At 43.8% G+C, this 14,787-nt stretch overlaps 1 protein-coding gene across 2 annotated transcripts; it reads right to left on the minus strand.

Moving 5' to 3' along the window:
- Positions 1-1,287: 1,287 nt before the first annotated feature.
- On the minus strand, positions 1,288-13,324 carry ndnfl (neuron-derived neurotrophic factor, like). Of its 2 annotated transcripts, XM_037781901.1 has the most exons (5): positions 12,762-13,324; positions 9,957-10,209; positions 7,136-7,260; positions 2,910-3,441; positions 1,288-2,804 (listed from the first exon to the last, which is right to left on the minus strand). In XM_037781901.1, exons 2-5 carry the CDS (start codon positions 10,133-10,135, stop codon positions 1,982-1,984), a joined length of 1,659 nt encoding a protein of 552 aa, XP_037637829.1. In that variant the 5' UTR covers positions 10,136-10,209; positions 12,762-13,324; the 3' UTR covers positions 1,288-1,981. The 2 variants fall into 2 exon arrangements, with proteins under 2 accessions (XP_037637829.1, XP_037637828.1); XM_037781900.1 differs by having other exon boundaries at positions 1,288-3,441.
- Between the last annotated feature and the right edge of the window lie 1,463 nt (positions 13,325-14,787).

Consider the following 14,787-nt stretch of genomic DNA (forward strand, 5'->3'; position numbering starts at 1 on the left):
ACTAAGCCAACGGTCGGCCGTCGGTGAGCGTCTGTCGGCATAGTTTTTTCCGTGTGTACCGTTGGCCCTAGTCTGCCGTGTCAGAGTTTTTTCGGCCAATTCAGCATGTTGAATCGGCGACGCAGCTCGTCTGTGAGAGAAAGCATTATGATTGGTGTTCAGCTTAAACGAATCATTGCACAAGAAGAGAAAGGGACATGAGGAAAGCAAGCCAACGAGTAAAGTCAAGAGGAAAAACAAAGAAGGCTCTTCTCATTTTTCATCTTCATCTCATCTGATCATTCCAATACACGGATATTTTCACAACCACATGGCCATCTGGAATGAAGATAAGTGTTGAGCTAGAGTGGTGTGAAAATGGTCGGCAAACGCCTCTTTGTTTCATGTACGTATCATAACCACGGCTTGTATATCCACCATCCTCGGTCTTCCGGTTTCCCATTTTGAATGATGAATGAAAAACCTTTTTGGCCAAGACAACAAAGGCGACATGAGGCCACTCAACGGGCGACCTCCGTCGCCACTAGTTCTTTGATGTTGGGCTTGTCTAAGTCTGGGCCCTTAGAATGAGCCCTTCATATATACATAGGGAGCAGGTCCTCTTCACAGAGTCCGCCATGTAGCTCCACCATGTTTCTACAGTAGCCCAGAACGGACAAACCAAACACTGGCTCTAACGAGAGCTTTTTGTGTTTTTACGTTACCTGAAGGCCACCGTAGTACTCCGACACACTTGTGAAACTGTAACTTGAGCCACGAAGTGCAAAACCGCGGTACCGCCAGCCACCGTCTGACTTCCGTTTCTCCTAAAGTAGTGTTATTATGGTAAGGATGGTCTCTGAGTGAGGCGAACGGCGTTACCACGGTTTTGCACTCGGTGGCTCACGTTACCGCAGTCTTGGAAAGGGAGGAGTGAGCGAAGGGCTATTCAGTTGGTTGCAATCTGCAACCACACCACTATATGCTAATCAAAATCCTACACACTGTACCTTTAAAGGTCCCATACTGTAAAAAGTGAGAGTTTCATGTCAAGAAGACACGACAGAACTACTTCAAGCCACATCAGAAGTTCCCTGTAATATTTGAACCTGAGTCTTTCCAATGCAGCCCCATCTATAAACATGTTTAATCTCCCTAGAATGAAATGTCTCATATTAGTAGCCTATGGCGCTGAGCTGCACAAAGTGTCATCTACTACAGTAAAAGTGGAAGCTATCTGAAAACAATTTGGTAGCACGAAAATCTAATTTGACAGTCCAGTTCACGTGCATGCATCACTCAGTCAAGAACGTACAGATACCCCTAGTATTTATTGGTGCGTTTGAAGCAGCACAAGAATACATCAAAGACAATGAGGCAAGTCACTAAGTATTTTTCACTGTTTCATGCGAAAGCAGAACACAAAGATACACACTGACTTTGAACTAAGCATCTGTAGATTGCACCCATCTGTGTTTATAAGCCTGTACAATATGCAGCACTGAAGATATACACTGCAACCCCCCCGCCCACCCTCCCACCCCCACATCTCAGATGTTATCCAATTATTGCCCCATCTGTTTCTGTTGCATATTTGGCACAGTCTCTGTTGTTGTTTTTGCATTGACTTCCTGTCATCACAAACCTCATCTGTCCTTTTGTACTCCGACACAAAATAAGCACTTGGACAACTGGCACGTCATTATCATGATCAACAATGAATAACAAAATGACAAAAAGCACGAGAGTTGTATTGTAAATGTTATGAACTTTTGCTGGTGTGCAAATCCTTCTCATATGCTTTCCATCCACTTGCATAGTGCGAGTGGAGTTTGAATAAAACCATGGCTCCTCCAGGGGGAATATTTCCTTGTTATGGTAACAGTCTCTCCACAACAGTCAAATGGCTTTGTTCTCATGGTCAGTCTACAGCATTGTCCATGGCCGATGCATTTTCCCCTAAACTGGGACAGTCTAAAAACCTCCTGTAGGGGGCGGCAGCTCAGCATTCCTTTCTGGTCTTCACCATCTTGCTGGCGTACTTGATAGGGATCCCCCAGCGTCTCATTAGATAGACATCAAACACATAGGCCATCCCTGGCTCCAGGCCCCCGATCACAGCTGTAGTGACGGCCCGCCGAGGATTCAGCTCCTGGAAATACTTGCAGAGAACCCTCTCGGTGTCAGAGCGGGACTCTGGTCCCAGACAGGGCGCCGATGCTCCCCCTGCCTCTGCTCCCCCTGCCTCTGCTTCATGCTCTCCCAGCTTTCTGCGGTACACGCAGTACAGGCTCCTTTCCTCTGTGCCCATCCATGCTAGGGTGACACTGTTGCAACCACGCAACCGGTTGAAGGATTTGATCTGCAAGGTGGAGGGCAGAGATGGGACCCCTCTGCGGTGGTAGGCGGAGGAGGTCTGCATTTTGACTGAAGCCATCAGACCTCCTGGTAGAGCCGGGTCTGCAGCAGCAGCAGAGATCTGGCCGGCGGTAGTTCCTTCTCTCTCCAAGTGGATGAGATAGGACGGACTTCCCTGGAGCCAAATGTGCACTAAATCTCCCCCTACAGCCTGGGAGGTCAAAACCTGACCTTTATTGGATACGGTGACTTTGACCTTTTCACCTCCACTGCAGCTCTGCAAGGTGAGGAGGCCGCTCTGCTGCCAGCCCCGAGGACGGAAAGTGAAGAACTGCTCCGAGTTGGAGCCTCTGTCGCCGAAGGTCACCCACCTCAGCTCCCCTTCTCTTAGTGTGACGATCGCCGGCCGAGCCTCCTCGTGCGTTTTAGCGAACATCCCCTTGTACGCCATGCTGGTCCCGTTCAGCCTGTCGATCACGAAGACGTCAAAGTAATACTGGGTGTCAGGCAGGAGCTCAGAGACAGTGCAAACGCTCTCCGTCCCCTGACACGCACACTGGAGGTCAGCGTACTCATCAGCGAGGGAGGAAGGTGGACTCTGGGGTTCAGGATACGAGTCCCACTGCTGCCACCACCACTCTTTCAAAATCGGCCACGCCGTCACTCTCCTCCTTCTCTCCTTCTTTTCTTCTTTCGGGTCTTGCTTTTTCCCCGTGCTCTCTCGTGCGGCACAGAGGCTGGGGTAGTTTTGCTGAGAGTTGACGAGGACACAGTAGTCGTAGCTTTTCTGCGTTTGCGGGAGGCTGGTGATGGAGGCACTGGGCGCCCAGCTGAGGGTGACACTGGTCATGCCCACACCTAATGTGTGAACTCTGGGGTCAGCTGGGAGCAGAGGGAAGGCGCCTGACTGCCCCAGGCCTTCGTGGAGGTACACTGTAGCTCTGGTGTTCTGCTGTTTAGAGCGCAGCCTCAGGATGTAGATGGACGCCTGGGGATTGGAAGGACCCCGGAAGGTGTCAACTGCGTTGCCTGTGAAGCTGTGCATTTTCTCCTCAATCCCGGGACCTCGCCACCACACCTCGGGCATACTCTTTTTGGTGCTCCCTGTGAGGGAAGAAACATAAAATGGAAAACACACATATAATTGATCAATGTGTTTTGCTTATTGCTCACTTCACTTGGATGTGTGACCTTCGCTGTGCAGAGTTAGTCACTAGAAAGCAGGGCTGGCTTAAGGCCTATAGGCCATATAGGCGGTCGCCTGAGGCGCCACCTTCTGGGGGGCGCTGGTCGCCCTCTAAAAAAAAAAAAAGAATTAAAAAGAAAAATGCCGATGGGCGCCTTTCCTCATTTTCTGCTTTGATGTAACAAATGAACAAATAAATAAATTATGAAAGAAATACACTTTTTCATCTGCCCGGCTGCACTTAAACGTCACACTGTGGCTGAGCGCACTGGGGGCCCGGAGTGGTGGGCACACTGTGCCGTGCGCATCAAAACAGCAGTAAGGATCAGGACGTAAGATTGTGATTGGCCTCCAAATCCGAATTTTGCAGAGGGCACTACCTAAAGGTCTAGAGCCGACCTTGCAAGAACGCTGTTTTCACATTCGTTTGATGAAGGGGGAAAGTTTCTCTGTGCTCACCTTAAAAATGTGGACGTACAACCAGGATTTTGTGACATCACCACTAGTTTGGAAACCAATCATGCAACTTGCACAAGTGTTGCAGCCTCCAGTGCACATACACTGAGATTGGACTTTTCAATTAATTATAGGACATATGTTGCACCCAGGAGTTAAACTTTTGAGCTTAAAATAAGACTGAAGAAAGTATTCTGATTCAGTGGGCAGCAATCGTAACTGAACAGACAAAGACACTGTACAATAGTACAGCTTTTTTATTTTTAAACAGCTTTTTTTGCTTTTAAACTCAACCTAAACTAAAACCATGACTAATTATAAGCTAATACAAGCTGATTCTAGCTTCAGGACCCATTATTGTACCTTATAGAGGATGGTAGGATGATCATCCCTCACTTTGCGCAGGTTACATCATTGGTACATTTTGGTCTATAAGATCATCTCTGGCAAATTTCCCACTTCTTAAGTCGGAAGTTTGTATTATAATCTTAAATGGCTTCAGTTTGAGGTGTCTTCTATCAGTACAGAAGCTGGCAAAACAAGCCTGTTCCCCTACGGTCCTGGTCCTGGAACAATCTGCAGGCCAAGCTTAAACTTGAGACTCTTATCTCTTTAAATGATTTTAAACTTATAATAAAGGAAGTGGTCACTGCTAGCTGCCTTCAGTTAAATAACAAGCACATGACCAACATGCTGCCCTGTTAATGTATGATGTAATGTATTTTGGGGGTCGCAGGACACACAAGCACGGCAATTGTGCATGAAACAATGAACAACAAACAGAACAGAACCTGGCTGATATAAAGAAAACCCTAAACACCTCACAAATGAACAAATACATAAATACGTCAATTGCCACTTCAAAAATGGTTGCCAGTATTTCTATTCATACCTGAAGTGTTGTCATTTTGAAGTACACACTCTTCACTTGAACGTCTGAACTGGCAAAATAAACCCGACAAAAAAAAAAAACCCTGCCGCCGCTCGTCTCCACTGTTCATCACTTCTGGAGATGAGAAATCGCTCCTCAAATGAGACCAAATGTTACAGAATCAAAGTGAATAATTCAGGCCGGCGATGGGGACCCACGAGCTCAGGGTCTGAATGATTCATGTGTCATTTTATAACTTCATAATGTTATTTTACCATGTAGAGAAGCTTGTTTAGTTAACCTTGAAAAGTGCTCATTGAACACTCCGAGGTATATTTTCTTCTCTAGAAATCTGCACCTCTTTAGGTTAGAAATTTGATTTACTTTGAGCCCTTATTGCCCTGACTTTAGTTTTAGGCCCTTCTGTAATTCTGCTGCTCTATAGTATGTTTTAATCTCTTGAGTGTATTTGATTTGTTTGGTTGGTGAAGCACAAAATAAGAGCTCAGTTTTATTTCAATGTTTGAATCAGGAGTTGGCAGCGCTTTTCAGTTCATGTGTGTGTTTTATGAGATTTTGAAATCCAAAGCCTCATATAACATTTATGGCGGTGTGACAACCAGATATGATCACACTCACTGTCTCTGTCCTTGTCAGAGATAGTGGGTGGCATTTAGAAAAAAATATATATCATTTATTTTGCTTTGAACTTATAGACAAACGGGTAAAATGTGCTGATAAGAAGACGGAGAAATAATTTTAGTTTTATCTACCTGAGAATTTGTGACAAAGAAATTCAGAGAAAATCTCCTTTCAAAAAACAAAGGCCTCAGCTGTGATGTGATTGGTCGAAGGGAATCAGTTTATTGGTCTATAAATGTGATATAACAGCAGTGGTAAATTAAAGGGACTGTGTGTACGTTTTTATAAACGTGTTTTAATCTTTTTTTATTGCCAATGTGTGAACAGGTTGTAACCCAACATAAAAATTTAGACCTTCCGCGACTTTCTGGGTTTCCTCTATCAGCCTGTAGACTGTTTTTAAAGGGAAGAATTCCAAGTCAACTCCGGCCCAGGAGAACAAAACTACGATGTCTCCCCTGTGCCTTCTGGCCACGATCGGGAGGCTGAAGCAAGAAAAGTTAACACTAGTATCAACATCGGCCGGGCCTTCGATTCATGGAGAGACCTTCGTTTGGTCCGCAAACATTACTGCCAAGCATGTGAAATATATAGTGATACTGTGGCTTTAGCTGTCACGTTCAGTCTTGTGTGTGTTGCCTCACTGCGTCTACGTAGTACGAGCACAAGTGCGAGCAACAGGACGCTGCAACTTAACGGCCACAGGTGTCACTGTTAACAAGCAATTTCTGATTCTTACATAGAGCCCCTTTAAAGCTATGACCTCCAGGCTGCAAACAAAAGACAAACAAGCAATGTAAACAATGATATACCTTATAAGACTTCCAATAGTGTGATCACTCTTATACTGTAATAAACTTCTGGTGTTCCAAAAAGTAAACTTTCTTTTACAAACACAAAGTGTTTAAGTAAGATTAGAGTCTTTGCCCTCTACTAAATCCCTATCTGTGATATAGTGATGATAATATCTAATTGATCGTCTTGGCTTAGCCAGACGCAGTGATGATCTTCAGGGTACAGTGGATGCCTAGAGGTGCAAGTTGTATGGAAGTTTATATTGGACTTTATTAGTTGTAACCCACAGAAGCTTTCCACAAATGTGTACCATGATCTACAAATATTTCACTATCCACAAACATGTATTTTTGTATTTGTGTTGTATAAGGTCACATTCACAAAAGGGCGATTTGCAAAAACGCATAACTTACTCTGTAAATACGTATTTTAAGGTTTACATGTAAAGTGATATCTAGACATTTGTGCATCTATTTCGCATTTGCAGATCACCTCCTGTGCATTTGTGGGCCATGTGACATTTGTAACTTTCCTCCTGTTTGTTTACATAATTTGTCCGATTGGTACCGCAGCAGATCTGTAGATAATAGTTGTAATCCACAGAAGACAATTCACAAATATGTAACATGATCTGCAAATATTTCACTACCCACAAACGCATTTTTGTATTTGTGTTGTGTAAAGTCACATCCACAAAAATATAGGGCGATTTGCAAATACACATAACTTATTCTGTAAATATGTATTGTAAGGTTTACATGTAAAGTGATAAACACGTCTTCTGTGGGTTACAACTAATAAAGTCCAATAAAAACTTCCATAAAGTTGTGGTCTTACTGTTCACTCACACTGCAGGCTCTTGAGGGGTTTGTCCTTCAGGGTGCGGGCTGCCAAGCTCCATTCGATGGGGAGGTCACAGGGGCTGACAGTCACCGACATCACCGGAGCCTTCTTCTTCAGCGTGAAGTATAGCCTGTGGAGAAACACCAGAGATAACCACAAAGAAGTTTCATCACGGGGGACTGTCAAAAAGATAACATCCTGTTTCGATTAAGCAGCGAGGTGATGGATGAGAAGACAAGTGCATACTGTGCAACATTCTTTCATTTTGTTGGATGATTCTGCAGATACGGTGCATGGGCTGGTTGAAATTTTTCTTTTTCCAAAAGCTTGAATTGAATTTCAACGTTGCAGACCGTTGCCAGTCGCTGTCTTTCCATTTGTCTACATGCTGATCAGGGGTTTGATAGCAGATCAGGAGAGGTGACCTGGGAGTCGGATGATAAGACTGCATTGACAGTCTCAGATGGATATCTGCCTGTTTGCTGTAACTATCTGGAATCGTGCTCAGCATAGAAACCATTATTGTGATCAGATGTTGTTGCATGTTGGATTACTGATTTGCATTTTAGATGGCAGTTAAAGGACGTTTAACATTCCCGCTGTGGTGGTCTGGTCTTGGTTTAATTCAAACACTCACTGTTGTTAACTCATGAGTCAATGTTGAACTTTTCACCTCAAACAAGGACGCGACATAGAAGAAGTCTGTCTCTTTTTGTTATGTCATTTCTTCACAGCTAGTTACCCTTCATCAAAATGAAGCAACCGCGCGGTTATTTGCTAATAAATATTTGTTCTCCGTCCTTACAAACATCATTATTCATGATTTGGTGCAGATGGTGGAAGCGGTTGTTTCCAAGCAGATGTGCGACACTGTCACTCTCAAGGGCGCTTTGCGGCTTATTTAATAGAGTGATTGATTTCTGAATCAGTGTTTTTTCACCATTATTTGCCGTGCGGTTCTGCATAACTGCACCGATGGACAGACTGCAGCACACAGAGAGATGCATTTCGCAATTTTCAGCTCCCAGTTTTAGAAAGCAAGCACTGGCACTGGTGTGTGGGGTTCAGGCCAAATGGGCTCCACTTCCTCTCGCTCTCGCTACAGTGGTGCTGGAATCAGCCACCGTCTCCAAAAAGGTGGTCGATGGATGGGCTGGTGACATGTTATTGAAGTGGAAACAAGGGCAAATCTGATGAGCAGGCCTCAAGATTTATTCATGCACCTTCAATGAACTGCAAACGAGGTGAAAATCTTCACACAATCTTAGTGTGGTGTTAAAGGTAGGGTTGTTTGTGCTGTTCAAAAACATTTTTTTTGTTATATTTGTTGAAACTTTTTTTCTAAAAAAAGGCATCACCATTGTTAAAAGGCAGTTGTTAACAACTGGCTAAATGAGACTTCTAAACGTCGTCACGCCGACTCGTTGCTTTTACAGCCTCGTTGTGTATACTCGCAATCATGCGACCGTGGTGCAATTCGTTCATAGCCTAACGTCAGCTTTTTACTTCTTGTGATTGCATTCACGCTTCAAAAATCATAAAAGTGGTGTTCTTTTGTGGACATTATCTTACGGAACAAAACATATAAGTATCATAAACGTGTGTTAGCCACAGAACTTATTTTCTGCATTAATCCAAAACCCAATGGAAAAAGCTAATGCTGCTAGCTACTTTCATTGGAAAAGAGTTGGCAACACTGGGCTGGTTTTTTTGGTTGGATCATTTTTTAAATCTAGTACACTCTTGCTAGTTTGTCACTATTACCTACCCTGCCTTTAAGTTTCAAAAACATCTTTACTTACTTTACTTTTCATGCACTGTCGATCACTGTCAGTGGTGGAAAGTACATTTACTCATGTGAAAAATACAATTTTGAGGTACTTTAATAGAGTATTTATATTTCCTGCTACCATTATAGTACTTCTACTTCACCACATTTCAAGGGGAAATATTCTACTTTTCATTAGGGCTGTCGAAGTTAACGCGATAATAACACGTTAACGCAAATTTGTTTTAACACCACTAATTTCTTTAACGCATTAACGCAACCTGCAATTTTTGCCACTATTTGATCTTTCGGAGGTTGTAGCGGTTTTAAAGCTAGAGTAAAGATACGGGTATCATATGAAACTGGAAAACCATATCATACTAGCTTGTTGCGAAGGAGGCTAAATAACGCTCCAAATTTACGCTACATTTTGGCAAAGAAAAACTGGTATGGCCATTTTCAAAGGGGTCCCTTGACCTCTGACCTCAAGATACATGTATTGGAATGAAAATGGATTATATGGGTACCCACGAGTCTCCCCTTTACAGACATGCCCACTTTATGATAATCACATGCAGTTTGGGGTAAGTCATAGTCATGTCATGTTATGATTTGAGTATATTTTTATGCATAATGCAGTACCTGTGAGGGTTTCTGGACAATAATTGTCATTGTTTTGTGTTGTTAATTGATTTCCAATAATATACATTTGCATGAAACAAGCCTATTTGCCCACTCCTATGTTGATAAGGATATTAAATACTTGACAAATCTCCCTTTAAGGTACATTTTGAACCGATAGAAAATGTGTGATTAAGTTGTGTTAACTATGGACAATCATGCGATTAATCGCGATTAAATATTTTAATCGATTGACAGCCATAGTTTATATTTGATGACATTAGTTACTAGTTACTTTACAGATTCTGATAAATTCACAAGCTACCCAGTAGTAATGTATATAAGTAATTAAAATGGATCAACATTGACAGTTATCTGAATAGACTATAGATCTGACTAGACCACCTGAATGCATATTGCTTCATCCCATCTGTTACCTGCGAGTTCGTCCTTTAGGGAGAGTTACAGAGGTGATCTTTCCCTCTGGGAACCATGTCGTTGGGCGCAGTGGCACCTCATTCTCAGGTGCCAGGGCGGAGTGCACCTGGGGCCACGGAGAGCCACAAAACAGTGCCAAAGCTGCACCGAGACACCAGGACAGGGACACGGGTGCCATCGCTGGTTCTTGCTGTCTGTCTTTTTCACTCTTTGACTTCCCTCAGTCGCAACCTCTTGGATGTCTCCTGGGCTCTGAGAATACACGATGGAAAGGTCAAGAACATCAATCAGAGCCCATCAGCAACACACACACACACACACAGTAACACACTCAATAGTTAAATTTCTACTGTACCATTCACACAGACACTAAAGAGGCTGTTGCGGCTGCTGATGATTCATTGATATGAAGAAACATCCTATCCTATTCAGACAGAATTATTCATGCAGCGGTATAGAAATTGCCACGCTATATTACTCTGGGATGTGTGCGTGTATAGCACAGCTTGACACTAAAAAAAATCACACTACTTTTCAAAGTGCAAAGTGGGTTTCTAACATCACTCTGAAGTCGATGCATTTACATCGACATTTCTATTTTTAGTCAAATGAGTCTCTTCTCTAAATGTCTTTCATCACGGGTATTAGCAGACATTTTATCAGGAGAAAAAGTGACGCCATGCTGATGTGAAGAGACACAAACAACACCTGGAGCTGCTCTGATCTGCAGTCGGATCCAATCAGCATACATAAATGCAGCACCCAAACAAGAGCAGATTTTTCTGTCTTTTATTATAGTTCTTTCACACTCTATTATTGTATCTGTCTTTTTTTATGTGTATATTTATATATAGTGTGTGATTGTGTGTGTAGTGATAGTGGATAGGATGATTACAGGTCTCAGTGTTCTTCTCGCTCCCCAGAGAAAACACATATGTTCAAAGTCACAGAGTCTTCACAAACACACTCCCCGCCTTCCTCTAACAAGGTGTATTATGTCAGTGCTGTGCCCTATAGATCAGATGACAATCACAGTGGAACCACGGAGGCGGCTACAGAAGGTACACATCTGAGTCTTTCGGGCCCCGGGACGCGCACGGATCCAAACTCACAAACCGGCGCACGGCTACAAAGTCGAAACAGAGGCGCCTGCTCATTATCCTTGCAAAGAAAGAGGGGAGTGAACGACCCATAAAGCTTTAACTGAGAGACATGCAGTGGGAGAGAGAGGCAGATTGAAATGGGAGGGGAGGGGAGGGGAAGGGGAGGCTGAGGAAGAGATGGCTGTGGAAATGGAGAGCAAGAAGAGGAGGATGTTGGATCCTAGAGTAATTAGAGGGAATGAGACGGAGAGAGGGAAAGAGGAGAACTGGAAGAGAGCGGGTTGGAATCAGAGGGGGGGGAAAGAAACATTATTGCCATGCAACAAGGTTGCGATGAATTTGTTATGGCGTTTTTAGCCAGACACATGAAGCTGATTGGTGTTTACTTTAGCCCCCATGTCGAATGGGTTCTAATGTGTCACATATTACCAGACGGCTGCACGACCTCACACTCCCCCTCTTGATGAAAATGAAAAAAAAGAAGCTTGGCGGGCTTGTTTCTTCAAAACGCACCCGCTGATAAAATATGCATACGGCTCCTCAGCAAATTATGGCCAATTGAATTTTCATAAGGCAAAAAAAAGGCTGGGTCTTCCAGAGAGAGGGAGCTTAGTGAACTTAACCACCGCCCTCTATAAATAAATACACACTCCCCTTTAAACACAGGAGCTCCTGACTTTGATGGTCCTGCTTACTCTCTGCTCTTTTTTCATCTCTTTTAGTTTCCTCTTTCCATTATGTTTATCCCAGACTGTCAACTCACTGTTTATTCTGGATACTGTTTGGGTTTTAATTAAAGATATGTCAACCCCTGCTCTGTTTGTCTTTTTCTTTCTTTCTCTCTCCCTGCCCTTCTTTCCTTTTCCTGCCTGCTTCGGCCCCCTCATTTAGAAGTTGATGCAGGCTCAGTTTCAGAGGGACAGGTTGAGTGCTGTGTGCTATCTGTCTGCACATTGTATTCCGCTATCTTCTATCTCCCTGTGCTCTGGCAGGACCATCTGCCTTCTGTTATCTGTGGGCAGGGACAGATTAAATGGCATGGGGTGGTCCCTGCAGGATCCGTTGTCCCCCCCCCAAAAACTACTATGGGCAGAGGACTGGTCTGTGGTTCGTGGCGGGGGTTGACGAGATGATGGCAGGGGGGAAAAACGCAATGACCACGGAACTTGATAGGATTTTACGGCTGATTTTCTACCTCGCTGCATGCACATTTGAATATATTAACCCTTCTTCCTCACTTTCCATGTCCCTATGTGACTGCATCTGTCACACACTTTCGTACTTTTAGTATCATGCCCTTTCTTGATGCATACTTTATGTCTCTGCGATCACTGCCACACTCTGCACTCATACTTTTCTTCTTGAGATTTCGAAATGAGAGAGAATTATTGGTAGTCAGAGAGCAACTAAATACACAGATGACAGATGAGACCAGCCCTTAAACATGCTGTCAAGATGAAAGTGATCCTACCACAAATGAAAAGTGCCCTGCATCTGTCTCAGCTGTTTTTAAAAACCCTCCAGAGTCCACACACACACACACACACACACACACGCACACACACACACACACAGAACTGATCCAAAGAGAAACAAGTTGCTGACTTCCAGTTGAAATATGAGACACTGATGCACTCACACACACTCACACACATGCCCTGCAAGGACAACAACATGCATGCATGCATGCATCCCCCTTACCTTCTCTCAGTGCACGCTCTCCCTCTCCTGCGCAGGAAGTGAGGGATGGGATCAAATGAGAGAGGGAGCGAGGATGGAGGAGGAGGAGGAGGAGGAAGAGGAGGAGGAGGAGGAGAAGGGGATGAGAGCCGGTCGCGAGGAGAGGAGGAGCGACAGCAGGTTGCTGTCGGGTGTTCCTCTGACTCCGTCTCCCATGGGGTGCTGCTCGCTCCTTGTACTTCAGGAGGTGTCTCTTCAGGGTATCAGGTGTCCCTTCAGGGTTGTCCCAGCTCCTGTGTGCTCCTGGTGTGGTGCAAGGCTCCCCAGGCACTCTCCTCACTCTGCTGTCTCTCAGTCCTTCACACGTGGGGGCATGTCCTATTAAACACTGTGTAAATGTCGTCCGGTCAGTGAAGCTTGTGTGTCCCCCCTCTTCTCCTCCTCTCTTCTTGTTTTCCCTCTGTAACTATACTCTTTTTTCCCCCTCCTTTTCTGTTCACTTCTCTGTTTACGTCCTCTCTGGTATAGTGAACAGAGCTCACTTGCAATTCAAATGGGCTCACGTGTGATTGTGTGTGTTTGTGTATCTGAATGTGCAATCTGAGAGTGCAGGGAGCGAGTGGGTGAGTGTGAGGGGGCTGGTGGTGAGGTCGCTGGATGGGGGGTGGTGATGAGGAGAGAGAGAGAGAGAGAGAGAGAGAGGGAGAGAGAGAGCAGCATTAGGGAAAGGGGAGGTGATGCAAAAGTTAAATACATTAACCGTTCTGGTGTGATAACATCTGTAGGAGAGGGCTTCAGACAGCATGTTAGAGGTTACACTGTCTTTGTGCCCTTATCGCTTGTTCAATCAGGTGCTTAGACTGCCTCTAAATGAACATGTTTAAATGGAAGTGGACGGCCTATCTGATGCTTAATGGATTTATGCAAATATTTAGTGTGCTTGCTGGCTTTAAAAACAAATTAAAAACTGTGCCATGTTAAATAAAAAGAGACAAACTGGACTTTTGACATGTTTCTAACAGTGCTGAGGAAACATTTACACATTTTAACCTTTATCTTTTTTCCATTAAATGAATAGAATGAGAATATTTGAATGAGTATTCATTTTTTCTAAAGATATATAATAATAATAATAAAAGAAAACAGTATGCCCCTTGTTTCATCATCACTTGGATGTGATTTTTGTATATCATATATCATTTTCTACATTGCATCATGTTACTTGGAGCTCCTATAGGTATAACTACAGGTTGTTTATGTGTCTGCTATTTTTGCCATTAAATATGGATAGCAGATCTCTTTGGGATTTCAGTGGATTTTGGTTTGTTTACTGGATTCAAATTCAGATAATATCAATGTACGGTAGTTTTGAATGTGATGTTTACTTAAGGATGGTTTGGGGACTTAAAAATAAAGTAGGCTACATAATATATGGTAAATGAATAAATGCACATATTTTATCAGTATTTAAAGGTGCTAAATGTGAGATTAGGAGCATTTCTATTACCTCTGCACAGCGATCAACATGGCATCAGCCGAGCCGGCAGCTCGTAGCTAACGGTGCTAACAATGAAATAAAAGTCAACAGTGCTGACAGAGCTAACAGTGTTAACCTGGGGGAGAACTGGAGGATGAGTGCTATACGCTTCTGCGATGACGCCAACGGTTGGTAACCGATCAGCTGTAACCTCTGTATGCAGAGCTGCAGCCGTGAGCTAGCCAATGGGGCACGCTCACATGCACAAACATGCACTAAAAACATACACGGCCGAGCCGGCCATGTCAACAAAGCACAAAGAAGCGCTGATTACAACACACACAGAGTGAGAGTGACTTGATTCTCTGTTGAGGTAGACATTACTCCTCTAGGCTATATATTTAGCTACATAGCAAATAGTTGTTTGCTGCTATATTGATGCTCTGGATATCATAAAGAGCACCTTTAACTCCTCAGGTCAGACTGCAGCAAAATGTCTTATGACCTCCTTATGTTATGGGACAACTGCAGATTCGGCATTTTTTCAAATTAAACTCGATAAAATTAGAG

Source organism: Sebastes umbrosus, chromosome 10 (genome assembly GCF_015220745.1).
Source record: "Sebastes umbrosus isolate fSebUmb1 chromosome 10, fSebUmb1.pri, whole genome shotgun sequence".
Taxonomy (NCBI): Eukaryota; Metazoa; Chordata; class Actinopteri; order Perciformes; family Sebastidae; genus Sebastes; species Sebastes umbrosus.